General features: G+C 39.5%; 2 protein-coding genes and 1 pseudogene across 2 annotated transcripts; all 3 read right to left on the bottom strand.

Annotated features, from left to right (window-relative positions):
- Nucleotides 1-164: 164 nt before the first annotated feature.
- LOC110065282 (serine incorporator 1-like) lies at nt 165-4,957 on the bottom strand. Its single transcript, XM_089274220.1, has 5 exons — nt 4,454-4,957; nt 3,201-3,393; nt 2,495-2,691; nt 1,740-1,958; nt 165-1,002 (listed from the first exon to the last, which is right to left on the bottom strand). The coding sequence occupies exons 1-5, from the start codon at nt 4,836-4,838 to the stop codon at nt 308-310; spliced, it is 1,689 nt and encodes a 562-aa protein (XP_089130346.1). The 5' UTR covers nt 4,839-4,957; the 3' UTR covers nt 165-307.
- A 1,311-nt stretch (nt 4,958-6,268) lies between these two features.
- LOC110064399 (putative serine incorporator pseudogene) lies at nt 6,269-9,917 on the bottom strand (annotated as a pseudogene).
- Nucleotides 9,918-11,203: 1,286 nt separating this feature from the next.
- Nucleotides 11,204-22,985, bottom strand: LOC110041904 (uncharacterized). The gene is made up of 7 exons (XM_020747234.2): nt 22,473-22,985; nt 20,017-20,044; nt 19,336-19,396; nt 17,833-17,959; nt 16,825-16,905; nt 15,876-16,079; nt 11,204-15,522 (listed from the first exon to the last, which is right to left on the bottom strand). Exons 1-7 carry the CDS (start codon nt 22,749-22,751, stop codon nt 15,274-15,276), a joined length of 1,029 nt encoding a protein of 342 aa, XP_020602893.2. The 5' UTR covers nt 22,752-22,985; the 3' UTR covers nt 11,204-15,273.
- Nucleotides 22,986-23,340: the final 355 nt, after the last annotated feature.

Here is a 23,340-nt window from a genome sequence, read left to right as displayed (position 1 = left end):
GTTTTCACTGTCTTTTAGCTGTCTGGTGCTGGTATACATGTACGTTCCTAGGGTGCCGTGAGCGGATACCCTTAGGAGGGGAGGGGACGTTTGCCGCATATGAGATTTCTCTTGTCTTGAGCTTTCATGACTTGATGGTATGGAAACAATTAGGAACCGGCATGTCTATCAAAATGGGTACAAAATAGTGCTTTATTTTAAGTTTATCATCTACTCCCTATCAATTCTAACCACTATACAGGGCTTAGAGGTGACCTTAACAGGCCACATGGATGTACCATCACCTTCACTGCAAACACCGAATTTGCTATACATTGAGACCTTGAAGCTCGGCTACTTTGTGTTGTAGCTTGGCTATTTTCTCTTGCAATCTTATAACCTTGCCCTGAAGTCTCAAAACTTCTTTGTCTGCCTCTGACAGGGGCGTCTTTGTAGTATCTGTAGTTGCTTTATGTCCTTTTTCGTTGTTAACATTGTTCTTGACCTTATTGTCTTCGCTATTGCTTAATCTAGACTCTGTCTGCAGATGGTCCCTAACACGCTTAACAGGCTCTTCCGGTTTTGTTTCGCTATTTCCTGACTTTTGAGACTCTTTCGTAGCACGTTCTACGTGGGAATGCACGCTGACCGCATCAGATTGAAGTTTGTTACCCTTTTCCTCGCCATCGACGTAATTCTTAAACATTGGGCGAAGCACTGGGGTGAGTAATCCCCATATATAGAGGCACAAGCATGCGCTACTCGAACCCATTTTGATCCAAACCGCTGGCCATGAGCGTTCGAGCCCCCTAAGGTTTGTGGCATGTGACGGGCTGTACCAGTTTGTTAGTGTCATCATAATGTGTAAAGAAGCAAGAAACATGATAAAATGGAACAAGGAGTAGTTATAAGCCATATGCTCGTCGTGTTTATCGACAGATTCAACATCATCGCTGCGTTTTGTAGGCGAGTTCTTGGCCGTAGTTTTGAATTCATCTTCATTTATGCGAATGCGCCATCTGCCTGAATAAGTGAGAAAATGACGGCTAATTAAGAACATTGCAAATAATAACTAAATAAATTAGTAAAGAATGACCACCACAAATTAACGAAAAATTACGACTAATCCAGAATAATAAAATTACGAGTGAACGAACGAACGCAAAATTAAACGTCATTTAATTGAGATGATACATAACAGTGCAAAGATTAAAAGCCTGGTGCCTTTTCTCGCTACATCGTAAAAATTTTCAACTAAAACTTAACAGGTTTTAGTAACAGTAAACTAACTTAAATAGGCAATTCCGTTTTGTTTTTCAAGAACTCTGAGACTGCTGTACTCTGAGTTCTTTGTAAGGTAACAAGGAAAGTCTTCGTTCTAGGACAGTGGCCCATAAGACCGGTGCTTATCTCTTGATTCTGTAGCATCAAGCGACTAGTAATCCACTTTCCAATGGATGGAATGCTAGTCCATGACAGTGATGGTGTTGCCGGTGCGTGGTTGCTCTCGGGCTACCCCAAGCCATAGTTAGTAACTATGCCCCAGTATTAAATTCGCCAATACCCATTCATACACCTGACAGGAGAGTGGCACTGTGTTTTGTCAAAGAATACAACACAATGTCCCCCGCCAGGACTCGAACCTGGACCGCTTGATCCGGAGTCCAGCGCACTAACCATTAGGCCACCACGCCTCCCAAGACTGAGTTCTTTGCGCTATTGCACTTTCCAAAACGAAATACGGTGTCCTGTAAACTTACTTAGCTTTGAAGCACTCATAGCTGTACTGAAACTGGCATAAATGAGCATGACGAATACGAATACACCGCTGACAATCCCCTGCATACTCAAGCCTGTAGTTTGATCGTAGCCGGATATGACGTAGCCCGGTGGATTACAGAAGTCATCCGGCTCGTGAGAGAGAGCAGACCATGTGAGATACGTTGTGTAAGCTATCACCACAGCGGCTTGAAACAAACCTGAGAAGAAATGAACAATGGTCTTCAGCCATTAAGTGATGGAGATCAAGTAGAAAAATTGAAGGAAAGACAGCAATAACGAGTTGAAGCCCATTTGCCTTTGTTCTTATACCAGGCGTAGTAATATATCACAAGGGAATTTAAGCAGTCACGGCAGCCTTAGTAGCACCAGCCGTAGTGATTTGCTTAAGCTCCCTACAGTCTCGATTATTCCGTTCCCTTCCTTTATCCCACAACCTTATTTTATCATGCCAGGTTTCCCAGCAAAATTCTCCTTAGTGCACAGTTTGACGAAACGAGCGACTCGAGAGAGTTCTGTTCCAAGATCGATTTTCACTGGCTTTAAAAACAATAGAGATAACCGCACAAAAAAAGCAGCAACTACAACGCTCGCTATAAGCTCGCGATGTTTGATTGGCAGTTCGATATTTTGGGACTTCGAATCAGAACTTTCATGGCCGGGCCGCTCGTCAAGGGGCACGAAGACTGGGAACAAATGTGAGAATATGTTGTTTTTATTTTATGACGTCACTTACCCGTGCCTGACTGCGCCTCTTGAACTTTGGGAAGTACGCTGATCACAGTGGCTGCGACGCACTGGCACAAGCTGAATGAGACGAAATATAAGTTTGTCCGGCATTGGGCGTCGTGGGTGAAATACTTGAAGAAGAATATCATAGCCACCATGGAGAATATGAACAACAGGCCGGTAGACGACACGAAAGTTAAGTACCTGAAGATGAAAGAGCAGATTATCACTTTGAACCTCGTTCCCATGGTCTCCATTGGAAAAGAGGGGACGAGGTCACATGGTCTCCTTGGGAACGAGGTCACTCGATCTCGCTGGGAAAGAGGTTGGAGGTGAGACCCTGGCAACGACGTTGAAGTCGGAGTTAAACAAACTGGGGTATGCATGTTACAAAGGAAAAACGAGAATGGTTAACATTGGGTAACGTCCAACCGTTCCATATCACTACAGATTTAAGTTTAAAGTACTATTCGCCATGGTTCTTTTAACATCTGGATGATTTATTACTGGGAAATATAATGTTCAATTGTAAACTGTTTATACCATTGTTAATAGCTGTTTTCCATATAGTAAAATTTAGCTTGGCAGCGAGGCCTAGAGGACACAAACAAGGAAATTGAAAGACAGGTTTATTCATTTCTTTTGTTTGTGTCTTCGAGGCCTCGCTATCAAGCTGAATTTTAACATAACGAAAGTGACCTATTGTTACCCACCAGCATCTAGAGCGGCATGAGGTCGAGGCTTTCTCCGTCTTCTCGACCCAGTTCTCGCTCCAGGAGTGAGACATGTCAACCAGTAGAACAAGCTGAATGAGAATAAATAGAAATCCACCGCCCAGTCCAAAGTACATCCACACACGGTTGAACGAGAGGGACTGGGGTATCAACAACGAGCACGTGATTAGAGCTATAACAAGAATATGCAAATTAATCCTCAATGCTGTGACACACGCAATGTTTTGTTATCTTTTGTGGAAAGGTATTTACCGAGACCAATAGAAGAAAGAAAAGCGCTTAGTACATAAAATAAATCATAAAAACACTTGTGAAGGACAGTTTGGGATGATTTGAAGCAGCTATGAAATCAGAATGTAAATACAAGGCTGTCTTGCTTGTTCTCTACGGGTTATCACAGTTGCCAAGGTATGCTAAAGATAAAGGAAACATAAAATTAATCAGGAGTAGCCGTCGATAATAGCATAAAAATGCTCATGATGATTCTTATTATTCTGACCATCTTCAAAAAATAGTGGAGGAAAGACCGGCAACAGTTTGAGTTCTCGTCAATAAGCCAGCTTCTGTTTTTAATTGAGCAAAAGAAACACTCGGACTGCACTTGAAAATTGGATTCGTCTTCGAAGTCATCTTTAAACAATTAAATGGTCTCAGAGGGGCTTGAAGGGAAAAATGGGAACTGAGATTTGCATTTGGGTGACTAGGACTGCAACTCAGAAGCTAAAAAGGGAATAGAAAGTCATAAAAAGGCTGGGAAATGAGATTTGTGTAAAATTTGTGCTAAGAAATGAGATTTTCCACCCTCCCCCTCCACCTCTCGTAACTCTCGTAGCGTCCAATCAGTGTGCACGTAATCAGAAACTGTCATTTTGTAAAATCCCGGGTGAAATGTTTCAGGCAAGCGCAGCTGATCATACACGAAGACATATCTTTTGGATAGAAGAAATCTTAAAAACTTAAAAAATGACGAATAGTATAAGCAAAGGTTTAAGCAAATAGTTCATTTATATGGCGCACACATTCATCATTTGCCCGAGGTGTTTTACAAACCTATCCCTAAAAACTACAATTTTACTCTAAGAAACTTAAAAACTAAAAAGACTAGCAAAATACCTACAAAAACTAGAATCTAAAACAAGAATTAAAAATATGATAAAGAGTTGCTCTTAATAAATTCAGTAAAAAAGGAAGGTCTTGATTGTTGAATAATAAAACTGCACTGGTTTACTAACCAATCAAGAGCAAACACTTAGTGTACCAGAATCCATTGTGAATACGCCCTCGAACTTGCTCCGCACTTTTCACACCGAATGCAACCCCAGAGAGGACGAGATAAAATATGGCTGTACCAAAACACACACGATATACGGCCGTGTAACCCACGAGATTGTCGCAGCTTTTCGAATCTACCATTTCGTTGCAGAAATGTGGAATAGCGTTCAGCTTGTCTCGCATTCGCGGAACTGACAGAACAAAACACAAGACAGTTACAAGCAGTAGGAGCAGAGTGTAGTTCACACGTGTTACTGTCGCTCGCCCAAGTCTGCCGCAAACACAGCAGAATGAGCAACCTCTCTGGTCGCACTGATTTGGTCGATCTTCAGAATCGTCTTTCATCCTAGCGAGCTTGTACTGCTTCGAAAGAAAACAAATGTTATTTTGCCTTCTTTTCTGGTGGCACTATTATATCGGTATAACGTCATCTGGTAAATGTGCTTGTGACTGAAATGATAATTAACAAGCCCTCTTCTAACACGAATCAGTGGTAGCAAACACTACTGGAGTTTATAAAACTGCAGTGTAAGAAGTTGAATAAAACGACCGATCTGAGAACAGGCTGGTGAAATTTGTTTTTAAGGTTTACTAACTTTTCTGTAATAGAAAGGAGTTTAGCACACCTCTCTCTGACATGGCTAAATAATAAAACGGCTACCCCACAGTTTAATTACAAGACGCAGATAAAAGGTCCTTTAAAATAGTTTATAATTTCCTTTTTACAACGGCAATCTAGTGACACGATATATATGTGAAAGTGGCATAACATTTGAATCGTTAGCTGGATTAGATTGCTTGTGTTAGAACTTGACCTTACTTATTCATAAACAGTATATCTTTGTTCTATTTTTATGTTTCTTTTCTTACTATTTTTCTTTTTTTACATTTTTACTTTACTTTTCTTATCCCAACACATGTTTTAAGATCTGCTTTACAAATTCAGTGACAAATAATGTTATGTGCTGACAAAGATATTTTCTCGGGAGTGACGTGGAAGACACTCGAACGCTTGCTAATGAATCTTCTCTTTTTAATTTCAATCGAATAAGTAAGCTATGATTTACTTATCAATACAGTCAGAAAGGGAAAATTACAGAAAAATGTCAACCGGAAGGTATTTTTTGGATTAAAGAATAAATTCTCAAAACTAACATTGAACGAAATGTATATGGGAATCGGTAAGGAAAACTGATTTGTTTGATCTTAGGACAACTAGGAAATCTCAGGACTGAAAGCAGGAATTAAATGACTTGACTTCTTAGAAAATGTATTCCTGTGCTACCACTGCAGACACAGTTATTGCTAAATCCAAGCTGATTTGAATGAATGCGTTTGAAGTTTTCTTGTGATTGCTGCATAAAACGATGGAGTTTGGTCTCGCCATGGGTATTTGGACGAGATGAGGTCTCGCCAAAATACGATCAATGGCTTAGCCAAACTCACTTGATATCCCGCCAAGCGTAGCAAAAGGTACGATAGTCCAGTTTCGAGTTAGACATGACCGCTGAATAAAAGCACTGAGAACGCATTTGCACATGGTTAGCCTCGACCTAAAAAAAATATTCACAAATAACGGTGGGAAGGTGCCACAAATTTGAAAATTAAACAATACACAGAGCTGTAAACAGGTCATCTTCTCACTGGAATTTGTGAACATTTTACTTTAGGTCGAGGCTAACCCTGTGCAAATGCGTTCTCAGGGCTTTTAATCAGCGGTCATCATGATGGCGAACTCGAAACTGGGCTATTAAGTATAAAAACACAATTAGTTGGTCACTATATGGTATAAAAACAACAGAAGCTACCAAGCAGTTATTGGATTAAATGTTTTTTTTTTTTTAATTTCATTGTTTTCACTGGAAATTCAGCTTTCGTATTCCATATATATGTTTCAATATAAGTTTGATACAAATTCTTGTAAAAAGTTTTTTGCTCATGATACAAAATAAAAGTCACCGAGTGAATATTAAGGCAATGAAGGCCAAGAACCGTTACAATAACCTTTGCAGGAACTTCATGCTAGCATCACTGTAGGACGTGATTACATGGCACAAATAAAAAAAAAAGCAATGAAAAGGTAGTCTTTGAATATTTACAGTCTACGTACAGTCTTTTTAATACCGAAGCGTCACGAGAATTTATGAGAGTAACTGAGCACATATTTCCGACAAACGTTCCTCTTTCTCCATAATGCCTGCGAGACAAACTTCAAAACTATATACAGTCAGAGTTGGCGCGAGTGAGTAGGGGGTTGGTCTTCTCTATCCGGAATTCTGGATACCGAGTCCCAACGGTTCAACTCCTCTGCCAGACCAGGTGAAAACCCAATTGCTAAACCTATAGGTCTGCCATTCTTGTAAACACAATCCCACAAGCTGCAAATTCTAAATACACATTCTTTTCTTTTCACTTTAACCCCTGTGACGCTTCAATTAAACTATTTTCTAAGCTGATTTTATTAATAACAAAGAGCTATAACTTCAAAGCTACCCTCTTTTCGAAACGTTTTCCATCCTTGGAATAGTAACTTCTCCTGTTTCCTGTATAGATAAAATTTTATGCTGGATTTTCACAATTTTCGCCTGAAATCTGAGAATTCTCTCTTGAAGTCTGAGAATTTCCTTGGAAACTTCAGGTTGTTTAACGCTGTTCTTGAAAACGCTTTCTTGTGTTATTTTCTCGAATGGATGATCGATTTGTATTCGAACTGGTAGTGACGGATTTGGAAGTTTTATTTGTTCCTCCGGAGTTCTGTCGGAAGAGCATGAATCCGTCCGATTATTTACCGAAGTATCGCGAGAAAGAAAGCAACTATCATCTGTCGAAGCAGGTTTAACTTTGTGTTTATCCGTTCGTTTTTCAACCGCTTTTGCACTCGTACGTTCATAGTGGCTTTTAGTTTCTATTTTTGTATGCCTCACATCACTAGGATTTTGAACTTCTGTCCTCTTTTGATCTAATTCCCTAGCGCTAGACTCCAGTTTGTTTGTTTCGCTCACAACAGAATTCTGGTCTGTTCGAAGATTTTCATTTCCTTGCAAGTTTCTGTTTCTCGCTTTACTGTTTTGCTCGATCTGTTGCTTAGGTTTAGTCCTATCAGGTGTAGCTTCAGATGTTTTCAATTTCTCCTTAGCCTTCTTGAAATCGTCTCTTAAACGCGCTGCGCTCGCCCGTCTCGCACTAGGCAACCTAATAGGTTCCAAATCTAGGCCGATATAGTGACCCCACGTGCTGCGTATTAACGGCGCCACAAGAGTCCATATATACACCAGACAACAAATATAGCTTGATGCCATTTGCACCCACACCGCTGCCCAGTTTTTGACCATTTTCTTGAAGTCGACGTTTTCATCTGGACTATGCCAGTTAGTCATAACCATCATTACATGTAATGACGCTAGAAAAAGAACAAAGTGGAAGAAAGAATAACTATACGCAACGTCTTCGCTTTCTTGTTCTTCGTCGCCGTTGCCTTCTTCGTTGGAATCTTTATTCTGTTTTCGACGTTTCGCGTTTTTCTCGGCGCTTTTTCGCAAGAATTCAGGGCTGTCAGACAAAGACAGACCCAGTTTCCCCAATTGTGACGTACTAGCGCGGACAGTGCACGCAAACGCTAGCAAGGCGAACATTAAAAGCGTTCCGAATATAGCTTGCCCGTTCACACCAGAAACCTTATCGTATTCCAGTATGACCGCGCCCAGCGGATTACACTTAGAGTCTGGCTGAGATGAAAGAGTGTTCCATGTAAGATACATGGTGTATATCGTAATGACCGAAGATTGTAGGAGACCGGCTCCTGTTGTTTCTTCTTGAATACGAGGTAGCACGGAAATTATCGTGGCCAAAGCGCAATGTCCCACGTTGAAACTGATATAAAATGTGTTTGCTTTACACTGCGATATGTCATCTGGGTTAGTAAAAAAGAGGTAAAACATAACAGCAGCCGTCACAGATAGGGAATAGACTAAAGCTGTTGAAAACGCCAGCGAGAAATACCAACATTTCGTGTCAAGTGTGTCCATCTTCTCTGCCCACGACACGCTCCACGAGTGACCAAAGTCAATCACGAGAATTATTTGAATGAGAATAAACATAAAGCCGCCAGTGAGTCCGATATACATCCATATCTTACTGAAGGGGTCCGTATTCGGCAGGTAAAATACGACTCCTATTATCAAAACAAACAGTGACAGTTTGATGTACCAGAAGCCGTTGTGAATTCTGGCGCGAAATTGCTTCTTCGAGTGTACGTTGTACGTGAGAAGAGAAAACAGCAAGAAGAACGCAGACATGGCGACTGAAACTTTGTACACCGCTCCATACCCCACAAGGTTGTCACACACTCGTTTAGAAGCAAGTCTTGTGCAAAGAAACGGAATTTTATCCAGGTACATCCGCATGTTGGGAGAAAGCATTACAAGACAAAGAATCGTACCCAGGATTAAAAACACGGCAAAGTATAGCCTCGATCTGATGCCACCGACTTTCTTTTTGCAAAATAAACTGCACGCTGCTGAGCCTGCGCAACAAGCGACCTCACTCGCTACTTCCGCTAAGCCCAGAGTCTGTAGAGCTGCTCCCATAGAAACCCATAAAGAATTGTGGGATAGGTTGAACGATAAGCAGATGAATACTCAAAACCATTCAGCTCTGTCAGGTCTTCTTGGGTAATGCGATGCCAAAGAAAACTCTATCACTTTAGCCTTGATTTTCTTTCTTCCACCTAGTAACCAATAGTCCAGGCTCTTTGCAGCCAACAAAACGCACTAAATAGTCGACAATGGTAATTTCTTTCGTGTTTCCTGATATTTCACACCTTGTGTGTCCGTTGATCCAGTTTGGCAACAATTTTCTCAAATTTGCTTGGCAATGAAAAAATTCTTTGGGTGTACAAGAAAGTTTCCTCTCAACCAAGATGTTCCTGCGCAGAACTGAACTCGTCTGCCCGTAAATAACACTGTTATTTTCTTGTGGATTGACAATTTAGTTAGTCAACAGGTGATTGTTGTTTGGACAACCCATTGCTTGTATGTTTGATTGTCCATTTTCCATTAACTCCATACAGTTTTCAAACAAGGATATCGTGATGTGAAAATTGGTGTGTCTTTCTTACTTCCTGCTCAAAGTTCGTTCCGTTGTCCGCAGATCTTCACGACGAAAGAGCTATCTCCAGCTTTGGAAACGCCTTATAATTGAGTAGTCGCCCACTGCCTGAAGTGTTTGGTCAGTCGAGCGTATAATGAACTCAAAGCAACACAATCCACAACCGGCCGAGCTCTCCAAGTAATGTGGGTTTTGTGTAAAAGCAACAGAAATATTTTCTTTCCGTAAACCTCCTTAAACAATTTTCGGATATCTTGCTAGTCCACCCAGAACTTTTCTGTTTCTTCCGAGCTATCTTTTGCATGGAGTATATTGTTATTTTTGGTCATGACAGGAGTGAAACCAAATTACGCCACCAGCCAACAGGTGAACGAATAAATAACCGACCTCGTGAGCCCGCCATACAGAGCCAATGAGGACAGCGTGTGGCGTTGGCCAGAAACCATTTTAGACAAAACAACTGTGTGCGCTTTTCTGCAGCTAGCGAACCTAGTGGGTTGTTTTATTCCAGTGAAAAATCTCGAGGAAAAAAAACGCTAAATTATAGCCAAGCTAGTCTATTCGCAGACCCTCTATTTTGTCTCGAGTTCGCTGAGATCACAATTAGTACTGAAAAGTGTTAACCGCAAGGGGATTTGAAAAAGCCCGAAAACAAGGGCATGGCTCTGGAGAAAGGCAAAATTAGAGTTTTGCGCCCGGTTCGCGGCCGCGCAAGCTCGAAGAAAGATAAATCGTAGCCAAAAATTAAAATAGACGTCTATGGACAGACTATCGTCACCCAGGCTAACTAGCATAGATAGTAGGCGTTATTCCATCACGGAAAGATAAAGTGCTTCTCAGCTGATTCACGGTATTTCAGGGTTTGTGGTTTCATTGGGGAGAGGAAAAGCAACATAAAATACATGAGAAAAAACTGCTGATACGTTATACTGAAATTACTAGAAAACAAAAAGATGCAAAAAAAAAAAAAAGAAGAAGAAGGATTCCAAGCCATTAATTGAAGCTTTTTTTCAAGCAGGTCGAGTTATAAAATGTAGCCAAAATTTTACCTGGGCGGAAGAGAACTTCAGTAAGGGGATACCCCAATCTCACCCAAGGATACGATTAAGCCCTCAGGTTTTGTTCTAGAAAAGTTAAGGGAACAGCGCCCGGATGTTTTCACAAAGCGATCTGCAGTTGACAAGGATACAAAAACGTTATACTGGGTACACATCACACAGTTTCGACTAATCGCGTATTTCAACTGATGACACAGCAAAAGAGAAAACGCAAAAAAAAAAATCATTAATAATCATTAGCGCTGGAAAATATTGATATATCCCAGTCATTTCTAAATTCATTGGGTTTGTTGTTTTGGATCGCTATTTCTAACTGCTGCGCTGGTTAAGATAATGCCTTACAGCAAGAACTGAATGAGTTTGCCGTTTTCAACACCGATGTTACTTGGAATCATGACGTATTCTCATTGTGCCAGAGAACAAGGACATTCTCCTAATGTCTAACAAGGGATCGAAAAAACGGTTTGTTTCCCCGAATTAATATGCGCTCCATAAAGCAAGGATCACACACCTTTATATATGGCTTGTAACGCAATATTATACATATTTTTTCAAAAGTTCAAAAGAAGAAGGTTTAATACTCCTCTGTCAAATTTCATCGTCATATATTCCACTCACAAGTAGCTACAACTGTGTTGTGTAATACTGCGAAGCGAAGGAACCTAGGACTACTCGTTTCCTCAAAAAATCTCCTGACGTACAAGTCCTGTGATAGGTCATTACCGAGCTTCTAATAAAATGTACAATTTTCAACTGAAAGAAGCTATGAAAATCTGTCTTTCTACTATCTAGTTATTTGTTTAATTAATTATATCGTTAATTTAGTCAGCTGACAGAAAGCTATACCACCATAAAGAGGCACAGTTGCCCCTCTCCTCCGCCCCCCCGACGGCCCCAGGCCCCAAGGAAATTCTTTAATGAAACTTGTCTTGTCTTCGGAATGGCCAATTCCTCCTATGAGACAGGCCTGCAGGGAATCATGGTGGTTGTATTCATGAAAACAAACATCCAGTCTAAAATGATGAATACAACTACCATGATTCCCTGCAGGCGCGTCTCATAGAGGGAGTTGGGCATTTGATTAAAATCGATTTTTAAGGATAATTTTTCACATTATATTTGGAAGCTTTTGTTAAAGCTTTGTTGCGAGACCGGTAAACTAAACTTTACCCGTTATAATAGCTACGTAATTACATGTCTCCATGTGCAAATTGACAGAAAATAAATAAAAGCAGAAAATAAATGAAAAATGTAAGCAGACATCTCCAAAACTAATCGTAACTAGTACAAGCAATTGTAATTACTTTCCACGATTACCACAATAGTTATTATTTCAGTGATCTGCTGGCTTTCCTATCAGATACACAAACTGCACCTGCTGCTAGTTCCCTGTCTAGTTGTGAAAAACGACCAAATACCACATAACAGACTTGATTTACCTTTACAAATAAAACTCAGTGCTATAAAGGCATGAACTGGCTAGTCTCAGCTACAGCTTGCCATTCGGTTGGTTGGGTTTCTCCGTATGCACTAAAGGGAGTGATATGTGAAAAGCCTATTTCGTAATAATTAGGTATTCTATTTTAATTTTTCCCACTGACTACATTTTATGATACTGTGTCCCCCTCTCTTCCCTGGGGCATCGCATGTTCCATACACAAGCCTAGAAACGTTAAAGTGCACCTAACCCCAAAATTTGTTTTTCGCTAAAACAAATCTAGACTTTATTTGAAGCATTTGGGCGAAGAAATTTTTGAATTTGGTTGAATCCTCGATTTTCTATGCCCTTTCAAAGTCACGATTAAGTGTTTCACGACCGCGTTTTAGGGAGTCTGGGGCGGCGGTACCTGATGACGTCTACCCAGGAACCAAACACAATGGCGCCTCAGTCAACTCTCTGTATTTGCTCGAGAAAATAGAACGCAAAACTAATCGTTCCGATGTATTTTGGGACTAAAACATCCAAGTTTTGTCTCAGAATCATTTCTTTTTCGTCACGGGAGTCAGAGTTAAGTTTCGATTCGGAAGGCTCCGAAATAAACTTCGATCGAGCACGTTCGACAACTGTGAACTCACTGCTTAGAGCTTTGAGAGCAATTTACAATATTTCAAGCGACGACGGGGAAGACGTCTTTGCGGACGAGCTGCTTGTATATTAGGAATGGAAAGCTAGATACGAAGTGGAGGAGCAGGCAAACGAAAAGCAGGAAAGAAAACTCCAGGACTGCTTTGGATGGTAATTTCGTCAACTAAACATAAGATTCCCACGCGTGTTTATAGCCCGTTTACATTTGTCCTTACCGAGAATGTATTTTGTCAAGGTTCTGTTAAATCCAGTTTGTGTTTTACTTTCAGTTGAATGCTTCATGTTTATAAGAGCGACGTACGTGTTGCAGTTTTCGAGACTTGATGACCTACAAAACATTGGCTTCGATCGATTGAAAATCGTATTGTTTGGACCTGTATTTTTGAAGCTGCGGGAAGCAAGGCGGAAGGAAACATTTCATATAATTACCGATTTCACATTGTCACACGTTTTAAGTCGTAACTCCAAATAACCAATGTAAATTGTTCTCAAAGTTTGCAGTGAAATTCGTCGGATAAGCGAAAAGGATGTGTTCCCTAAGCGGTCCGCAGATAATGTTACGCGGTCATATTTTCGACGCTATTGCACAGAATCTTTGTCGCACTGCTGATTTCCAAACCTTCGAAAAACTCTGCGAGTCTAACAACTTTGTTATCATGTAATTCTAGAGGATTAATCTTCGACTTTCATCGAAATCGAAAGAGAAATAAGTGTTGGTTAGCGGCGTACAGTTGCGATCTATTTACATATCAGTATAACGCTTCTTGATCATGACCGGATCACACAACTTTGCCGGTTATGTTATAAATACTGCGGGATTGGAAGATATAGGTTGTAGGTAGTATTTCTACAAATTGCTGGTTAGCTTTAAGCAGAAAATTTATGAAAATAGCGTTCGAAAGTCTGTGGAACAAATTCCAGTGAGAGTTCTTCAATGGTTCTCACAGATTCAGTTCACTTGTTTCGGTTCGACAAAATCAACCATCGTTTACGTCTTTATTGCACCATTAGCCGATCATCGTCAGTAAATTGTACAGTATATCTTTCTTTAAATCTGGAATATTGCTGCAACAGCCGATAGCAGCTCTGGAAGGCGTTTCTGCACACTTTTCGAATGTGTATTGCACCATCCTGAAGGAAATGAGAGGAAATGAGATATCCAACCTTCCTGGGTAGACGTCACAAGAGCCGCTGGACCCATTCTCCTCAAACTCGGTCGTGAAACAAAATGGCGGTGTTTTGGAGCTATTTTCGAGATTTCGTCGTGGCACAGAAAATCGAGGATTTAACGGAATTCAAAAATTATTTCGCAGAACTATTTCAAATAATAAGTAGATTCGTTCTAGCGAAAAAAAAATTTGGGGGTTAGGTGCACTTTAAAATTGACACATTTTTCGATTACTAGCTATTACTGAATTCCTCTTTGCTCGTCTATTAGCTATTTTATGTTTTATAGTTTTAGGATGATCCATTGCGCTTTCCATTTTAACCAGAAACAACCAAACTAATTAAGCTATTAATCATAACAATTACAATTTCCTCAAATGTGATTGGTGCATAAACTGCTGTATTTTGCTCTGATTAATTTGCAATGTTGTAATTGGACAGTGTAATCGGACACCTGTAATCGGACAGTTGCATAAGCCAATCATTTTAAATCCTCTCCACTAAATTCACCAATCACAACATTGATTAAAACTAATATAGTAACTATTTCAAGAGAATGACTTTTGAATGAAAATTGTGGAGGTTTAGTCTCCGGTGAATGTTCTGAAAGAAACTTAACAGCCTTTTTGCAAGCTACTCTCCATACTTTTAATTATGATATTTAAAAATGACTACTAAAAGCTTTTTTTTCAAATGAAACTTTTTGTGGGAAATTGTAATGGTAATGATTGGTAACAGGACATCGTGTCGTCCAATTCGGTCTGTAATCACACTCATGATTAACAAATCGGACTGCCGCTTCGCGGTCGTCCGATTTTGTTAGTCACTCGTATGATTACAGACCGAATTGGACTCCACTCACTCCTATTACCATAATTTAGTTAGATAACATTAAGCAGGAACCCTTCACTGGGAGCGTGCAACACCCATACTAAACCTCTGTCACGGCATTTTTACAGACCGCTCTAGTTTCAGGCTTCTTTGCCCGCGAAAAAATAGGTCATGCCGTTCCGGTCTACATGACCGTGCATCGGTAAGAAAAAAAATGGTGGCCCGCTCAGGTAGACATGTCGGCTTAATCTTCCGGTGAAATGATGACGTCAGTTAAAATTTAGTCTGTGCTTATGATCGGTCGCTTAGGTTCCTGCGGGGGTCTGAATTTCCGGTAAATTCAAACTGAAAAAAGATCGTTCTGTGAAAACGCCGTGACAGGAATATGGGGTAGTTGAGCTCCTGCATTAATTTTGTTTGTGCTTTTTAAGGACTATATACGATTTACTTCACGGCGTTTTTAGCTCGGTCTATTTCTTCTAAAGTACAAGACACCCCATAACTTTCAAAATACCATATTTTATGATGTGATCTATTTAAGTAAGATATAACAGAATGCTTTAATTGTTTTATTGCCGTTATCGGCGTCAGCTGTAGCCTCGTTTCCACACGTGTTGCTTGTGTCCATTCCTCCGCTGCTCCCTTCGGTTCCAAACCCAATCCGTGACATGGGTTCGCCTTCGCAGTCCTTGTATCCTATAAGTCCTATTCGAGCTTTAGCGCCATCTGCTCCACTGGAGGCAGGAACGTTAAACCCTTCCTTGGGGGTGGTACATGAATTCTGAAGACAATAAAGTTATTTTGTGAACAATGGATTTTCTATGGATTAAACTGTCGACTGTGTCTCTGGTTTGCATAACTTTCGAGAATTCTCCCAGCCCTCCTCGTGTTTAGATGGGGCTATGTAAACACAGAAAACGTGCTCTATTGCCTAAATGATGCACTTTCCGGGAAATTCGGAGACATTCAGCTGAGGTGAATCTCGGCTGCGCCTCGAACAACTTGAAGCTTCTCGTGCTCCAAACATCCCACGTACATCCATAACTCGATGAAGTATGGTAAGGCATGAATCAATAGTTAATTTTAAGCAACCAACAAATTACTGAAGGAAGGTCATCCAGCGCTGCTACTTACATGTATAGATGATCCCTCAATTAACGACTTCCACTTCGAGCGGCCGACAGTGAATGTCTCCTGACTTGCTCCAGAAAAAATAGCCATTAAGTTGGTGTTTATTTTGGTTAGCAATAGCCATTTAGTATGACCCCTAACTTTCATTCCAACACATAAGCCTTTTTTGAAGGTAAACCCACCAAATAAAGGACCCATTTTTGTTTCCTGTAGAGAAGGATGAGCATACATCAATATCAAATCATAGAAGTGCGTTTAAAGACGAGAGAACTGTACTGGCGCGTGGACTTTGTTAGGGATTTTTCCTCTTTGATTCTCAGTGGTTTTGAAGTCGATGATGTCGGTGGACCCTACTGAACGATTTCATGGGAGAGCTAAAATGCGTGTTTTGGTACCATTTTGTGCTCAAATCAAATTCGGTGTTCTCTCATGAGGTTAATATGACGTGCCGAGAGGTTCTAGATTGAGATCATGCGCCATCAATTATGTCAACTCAAAATTGGAAGCCTGCGACAAAAACTGAATCCTGTAGCATTATAATCATTCAGATGCAAATTATAAAATTTTCAATTCCTTCCCATCACTCCGTCCATTAATTGTCATTTACATTTATACAAACCGTGAGTATGAATAGCGCCTCATGTCTAAATAAAAGAAATAAATTACAATACTTAGAGAGGCAGCCACATCAGCCTTAGCTGGTTTTCAAGCGGGTTCTCTATTCTGGTGGAATTGGAATTTGGAGATATTGGTTTTTGCGGAGGGAGGAAAACCGGAGAACCTGGAGAAAAACCCTCGGAGCATGGCGTGAACAAACAACAAACTCAACCCACATATGGCGCCGGGCCATAATCGGACCCGGGCTAAATTGGAGGGGGAGGGGGGTTTGGGGCGCGGCGAGCGCTCTTGCCACTGCACCATCCTTTCTCCCCAAATACAGATTTTTCACTACCGTGTCACTGAAATCTCTTCCTCCATCTTCATTGTAGGAATCTGTGTTTCCCCAGAGAGGCTTGGAGTATGCAAACGTTGTCTACAAAAAAAGGTACCGCAATTACACTAGCTAACACGAGAGAGTAACAGGCTCACACAAAAAATATACTACTTCTTTAGACATTTCGCTAATCACAAATGAGTATCTTCTTCCTTCATCGTCACAAATATTGGAAAGCACCCGAGATTTTCTAGAGCTTCTCTATCCTGGTTCCCAACATTTACGAGACCCAAAAGGTTACTATAGCAACAGAGTAACCGGTCAAAAACATCCTTAATTTTAGCTTTAATGACTTGTAATTCAAAAACGAGTAAGATGAACCCAATGGCTTTATCGATTTGTGATCAACATGTCGATGTGCAACTCTTTGCTAGAATTAAAAAAATAATTGGAAGGGGTTTCAGAGCCTCTTTATTTTTTTCAAAACGTTTGGATTACTCTGAATCCGCTATCACAATTTTTTAACTTTGTAAAAAGTTGAATTTTTGCACAGTTATTATATTTTGTAATTAAAACTTAGGGTTACCGAACTCGTTCTTGGGCAATAAGCACTTTAAGCTAAAATTAAGAGGCTCTCGTCAGGTCAACGTTTCCATGGTATTTTGTAATGCAACGAAGATGTTCAGAACTTGTTTACCATTGATAGGGCATTAGCCTGATAACATTATTTTAGCGTCAACTTTAAAACAGTAGTAGTATGAAATCTATCGACATAGAAGTGCTGAAACATTTGAATTTACAAAACGTTTGTAATCACCAGCGACAAAGGCCCCATTGTAGTTTAGACATTTTCGTTCCAAAGTAAGTGTCTCGATCTTTTGGTCGACGGTAGCCTGAAATGGTAGCCCTTAGTCATGTCCCCGAGCGAGAGACCGGTAGTTTAAGGTTGCCATTTCAGACTACTATCGTCAGTGGTATAGCTTTTAAAGGAATCAGTACGCTCTGGACACGAAAACATGTACGTACCTTACTGCCGTTTATTTTCATAACTAGTACCCAGCCTCCTTCGTCGCATGTTGTATTTTCCATTTTACAATACACCAAGTGTGCTTTGTCACCGATCTTAATGTAATAAGCACCACTCGGAGCACTTCTACATGTAACAAGAAAAAAAAACACAGAGAGAGAGCGTACAGCTAGCTAAACGCTGGTGCACGATTCAATCAATGCTTTCATTGTGACCTCCATATGTTCATATACCACTTTCTTTCAACATCACGTGTTTTTCAAAAAAAGGTCCCTGTTCGCCAAGTCACCAAGTCACTTTACCCAAAGCAAGGAGGGCCTTTGTGTTTTCATTTTGATTTTGATTCTCTTAGTTTTTATCCTCGAGACGAGAAAGCCATTTTGACAAATTTGCTTTCTTTTGTTATGTTTCTAATTGTTTGTTAACATTGCCTATGTATTTTGGCCAAACTTCTCAAATGCATTAATAATTCATCAAGTTAAAACAAAGAAAATCACAACCGCGAAAGAGTTTTGGATACCCGGTCTAAATTGGCGTAGATTTTGACGATTTTACTTCTCCGTTTACTCCTTTTTTTTTTTTTTTTGATTGATAAGATATATCAAACACTCGAGACGGTGTTTCATCTTCAATCTCTTCTCCCGATGAAACACTGTCTCTCGTGCTTGATATATTACATCTAGATATTCTGTACTTTTTGTGCCACTGTTCACACCAAAGTAAGAAATGTTGTTCAGTTTTCGCAATTAAGGCCACAAAATTGGAAATCAGTGACACGAACAAAAGATAAGAGCCAGAAGAATATACACCGGCTTTCAAAGGTTGTTATGACTAAGAAAATTACCTCTCGCAATTTTCTTAGTCATTTCCATGACTAATCGTATGAAAGCTAGAGGACTCAAGGATTAACACTACCCGTGATGTTTGGAAATTCGTTCAAATTGCACTCACCTAAAGGCTCGTGCAATTTTGAGAGAGTTTCTCAAATATCACTTGTAGTGTAAATCCTTAAATCCACTTGCATTCATACGATTACCTATACTAATTTGTGAGTGTTTTTTTTTTTTTTTTACCTGGGAAACGTTTCATTCAAAATGAAAACGTCACTAACACTCGTTTGTTTATATTTAATATAGTTTTAAACTATTTCAACGTATCCTAAAAGAAATACAAACGCTTAACACGACGTCTCGGCGGCGCCATCTTGTCGCTATCTGGCCATTTTAAGAATCTTTGAAATTTTGTACGAACGATGCACGCAAAAAGGATAATATCCATCTCGCGTATTAACAGATCATACTCGCATTCTCGGTATTGAACTGGAACTAGCTTGAAACCGAGGCTAATGCGGGAAGTCTTGTCAAATCCAAATAGCATTTATCGGCCCTTCTTAATGATATCTCCCGCATGAACTTCCATTGCAAGCTAGTTCCAGTCCAAAACCGAGAATACGAATATTGTCTGTTTAGCAGTTAATAGTTATCCTATGTCATGCAGTTCACCTCCTTTTATTGAAGATTTCTTCGCAAGTCTCGGCTGCTGTGCTAGGATGATCTCCTAATTCTTTAGGTGAAAGGAACAAAAGAAAGAAAATCACTTTCTAGGAATATATTGAAATAGTTTCGTCTTTTAGATCATTGGCGCACGGCACTTTGGACTGCGTGGGGGAGTGGGGGAAGGGGGGGGGGGAGGTGACTTTCTTGCCACAAAAATTTACCGTGAATGCACGAATGCGTGAGTGTTGAAATCGGGACACAGACGCACTTGAACTGCAGTAAAAAAAACGAAGTTCACGTACTGTTCCCGAATCATAAGCGTGTTGCCTGGAAAAGTTCAAAAGTTTTCGAAACTGGGGGACTGCAGCGCCCCCTCCTTCCCTCTCCAGCTTCCCTAGTCCGTACACCTAAGCCTTAGACTAAATTTCTTTCCATGTTTGGAACTGCAAAATAGCCGATTTCAAAAAGTGGCGAAACTAATGAAGGTTGATCTAAACGGGACCAAAAAAAAAAAAAAAAAAAAAAATCAAATGATGAAATAATAGAATAAATAAGTTTACCGGTTTTCGTAGCAATCTGTTGGCATTTCTGATAAATATTTTAGCCTCTGCCTTTTGTTTGCAATTCTGTTCTTTAACTGCATTCGCAATTCTTATCAACACTTATATATTAAGTAGATACATTTACCTGGTACAGGTTTCTCTTCCGGAACGGGCTAAAAAGGTGACAAAAGTGAGAAGATGAGGATTAATTCACAGACTTTCACCATGCGGACTAATAAGTAAGTTGATACTGCAAGGTTATATGAACGCTGAACATAAAAATTTCAAGTTATCACTTCTGCAAGAAAAACATCCTGCTCAGGTTTCTTAACATCCACTGCCTAGAGACTGGGTACGAGATAATGTCAGGCTTAATAATCATTGTTAAACCGCGCCCCTACAATCTAGGTTATGATGTAATTCACGGCTTGTAATAAGCTGAGGTAGCGTCTAGTCAAACACTGAGTTTATGATGTTACCAGTTGTTTTCAATGGCATGGTTAATTTTGTGAGGATACACAAAGCTTTTTCCATTTTTAAAGTCAAGCATGCGACCACCTTTTACATTTATGGGCAGTTTGATATTAAGCATAAAATAAGCAGTCTTTGCTTCAGTGTGATGCACTCTCAAAGCTCGTCGTAAGGACATCTGGTAAAGAAATCAATAAACGAGGGCAAACCCAGAGATTTCCGGTAAGCGATTCAAAACAAGAACACCGGATTTTCCATATATGTCGTAAAATTATTATTTATTTAATCATTTATTTAAAATTATAATTCTATTTTCTTGTAATTCCTGCCTTCACTGCAGTATCATTAAGCTGAGGTGAATTGCGGGTGCGAACTAGCAAATTTGAGGAATAATAAAGCAGGAAAAACAACTGGAACAACATTTTGAACTAAATTTTCTCGTGTTTTTTGTCATAGCATATTACCATAATTTTGAAAAAATAAACACGATGCAATCCGACCACATGCTGACCCAGGGTTTCTAATTGCTTATGTTCCTAAATTTTACATGATCATATAATTTCAAATCTGTAAGCTTTAGGGACCTACATCCTAGTTTCGGAAAAAGAGCTGTGTTATAGGAATCTTTCTCTCTTTCTCTCTTTACGTTCCTACCTTTATGAATTTTTTTTATCTCGGGTGCTTTTAAGTTTCTCTCCACGACAACCAATAGAATTGCTTTATTGCTGTTAAATAAATAATTCAAAATTCTTCATAAAATCTTCCTTAAAATCCAAATATTTGCTTAATTTTTCCTTAGACGTTGGTACTGTAAACATAATCATAGTATTCAGGGTACCAATTGCTAGGTTCTACTCGAAAAATCTGACACATTAGAAACGTGTTTTATTAAATTGACTTTAGACGCTATTTTCCGTGGATTGCATAATTTGAAGCGGATAGAAAAAGAAAATCGGGTTTAATAAAACATCTGATATTTAAGCCAGTTTACACAAATTTAATAAGTGCAGGTTGCGGCTTCGGCGATTGAAAATTCTGCCTTCATCGGAAATAACATTATCATATTACAAATGATTTCGTATTGCCCATATCACAATTCATTTTACCAATTTATCAATTAAAGAATACAACGAAATTAGATTCTTAAGTTTTTTTCTTTCTCGGTTGAAGGAAATGAAAAAAATTAAACCTTCTGCATTTATTTACTCGTCTTCTGATTATCGCATATTTTTTCAATATTATTCAATTTTATCGCAATAAATGAACATTATTTGTGAGTGGCAAAGTACCTCGCGTAATCTTTACCGAATGTAGTTAGTTCAATATGTTTAAAAAGGCATAAAAGCGACTTAAGGAAAATTCCGGCATGTTTTAGGCAGCGAAAAATGAGTGAGACACTCGTCTTTTTACGGGCTAAGAACTGCATGAAACAGATGCGAAATGTGGTGCTCCGAAAAAAAATTGAAACAGCTGGTCTTAATTTCCCGGTTCGATATATTCTTAAGAGCTTGACTATAGAGGAGTGCTATAATACTTGTTTTGAATTATCCCTCTTTACCTGCTGTACAGAGAATATTGCAAGAAATTTTTCCTCCATAACATTTTTATTTTTTCATATCCTTGTTCGATTTTGAACTGTTCTTGGTCTCCATCTCTCGTGACTAGGAAGTTATGGCAAGCCATTTAGGTTTGGCTAAAAACGCTGAATGGATAATATTGTGTCTAATGAGAATATATATATACCCAGATCGTTAAATTATTTATGCTTGGTGCATAATGTGAGAGTTTACTCAAATTATCATAAACTTCGAAAAAAAAGAAAAATCCAGGGCGAGTGTTACAGTCTTGCTGTCGCAGCTTCAAACAAATACGTTTAAAAATCTTGGCAAGTCAATAGTCAAACTTATGTTCTTTGAATAGGGTCGCGTATTTTGACTTTGCGTTGAATACGGCTGCGATATACGAAGCTCACATAAATTACCGCCTTATCTGCACCATATTTTCACCATATTTCAGTTTACTGCATAGCGCAGTAGCACATTAATAAAAGTTATATTGAGTTGAAGTTTTCGCCCAACTGACCTAACGAAAGCACTAAAAGTTCTTAACAATGCATCAAAGTTCTCTTACTCTTATCTGATGGAAGGTCCAACCTCTTGAGTATATCTTCGACCTGCTGTCGCATTGTTCCTTAAGGCCATCGGAGTTTATCTCGCATGTGTTGTTGTCTTTATGGTAGTTGTACGAGATGCATTCAGGATGGTTGTGGCACGCTTGGAGACATGTAATCCACTCCACATTGAAAATCGTTTCTGTTACGTTTCCTGGGAAGTAGGTATCTTCGTGCGTTCTGGAGACGCTGGGAGCAATGTTATACAAAAACAAGCAAAAAACTGCCTCTAAGATCATATTAACCACTCTTAGTGCGATTATACTCAAACGAAAGACATCTCTGCATTAAATGTTTTTCATGATGTCAAGGTATCTCGAAAGAATTGCTCGCTATTACAAGAAATTTAGAAGCAACTCAGAAGCATAGCAATTCTTAGTTTCCCGTCTTTTCATAATGACCAATCAACATTATGTCCCTATTGTTCATAATGCGCACTGCTGTCTTCCACGAATGTAAACTGAAAGCCTTGAAAAGGAACGCAGAAGTTAACTGTCAAATCAGAAATGGCAATTGTCAATTTCCGACAACCTTTGCTCTGACGTAACAAAAGGGCTTTTTACGCACTTTACACAAATCAATAAAACTGGTTGTTCCATTTTGTTTTGGCAGCCGCGTCATATTGTGAATGATACTCAATTTATATAACAAACGTGAGAGGAAAACATGGCTTAAGACTACGAACAGTGCAAATAATGTCACTACAAAATACGTTTTCGCCCAATTTAGGTGAAGAAACGGTGGCCATTTGTTTAATAAAGACATACACGGGGCAGGGAAAAATTGATTAAAGTCTAATTAGGGTAGTTTACTCTTTGGGAAAGAAAT

The sequence above is a fragment of the Orbicella faveolata genome, unplaced genomic scaffold (assembly GCF_042242905.1).
Source record: "Orbicella faveolata isolate gen_17 unplaced genomic scaffold, um_ofav_v1 contig_1, whole genome shotgun sequence".
NCBI lineage: Eukaryota > Metazoa > Cnidaria > Anthozoa > Scleractinia > Merulinidae > Orbicella > Orbicella faveolata.
Note: the sequence above shows the minus strand (reverse complement) of the source record. Positions and strands in the feature narration are given on the sequence as shown.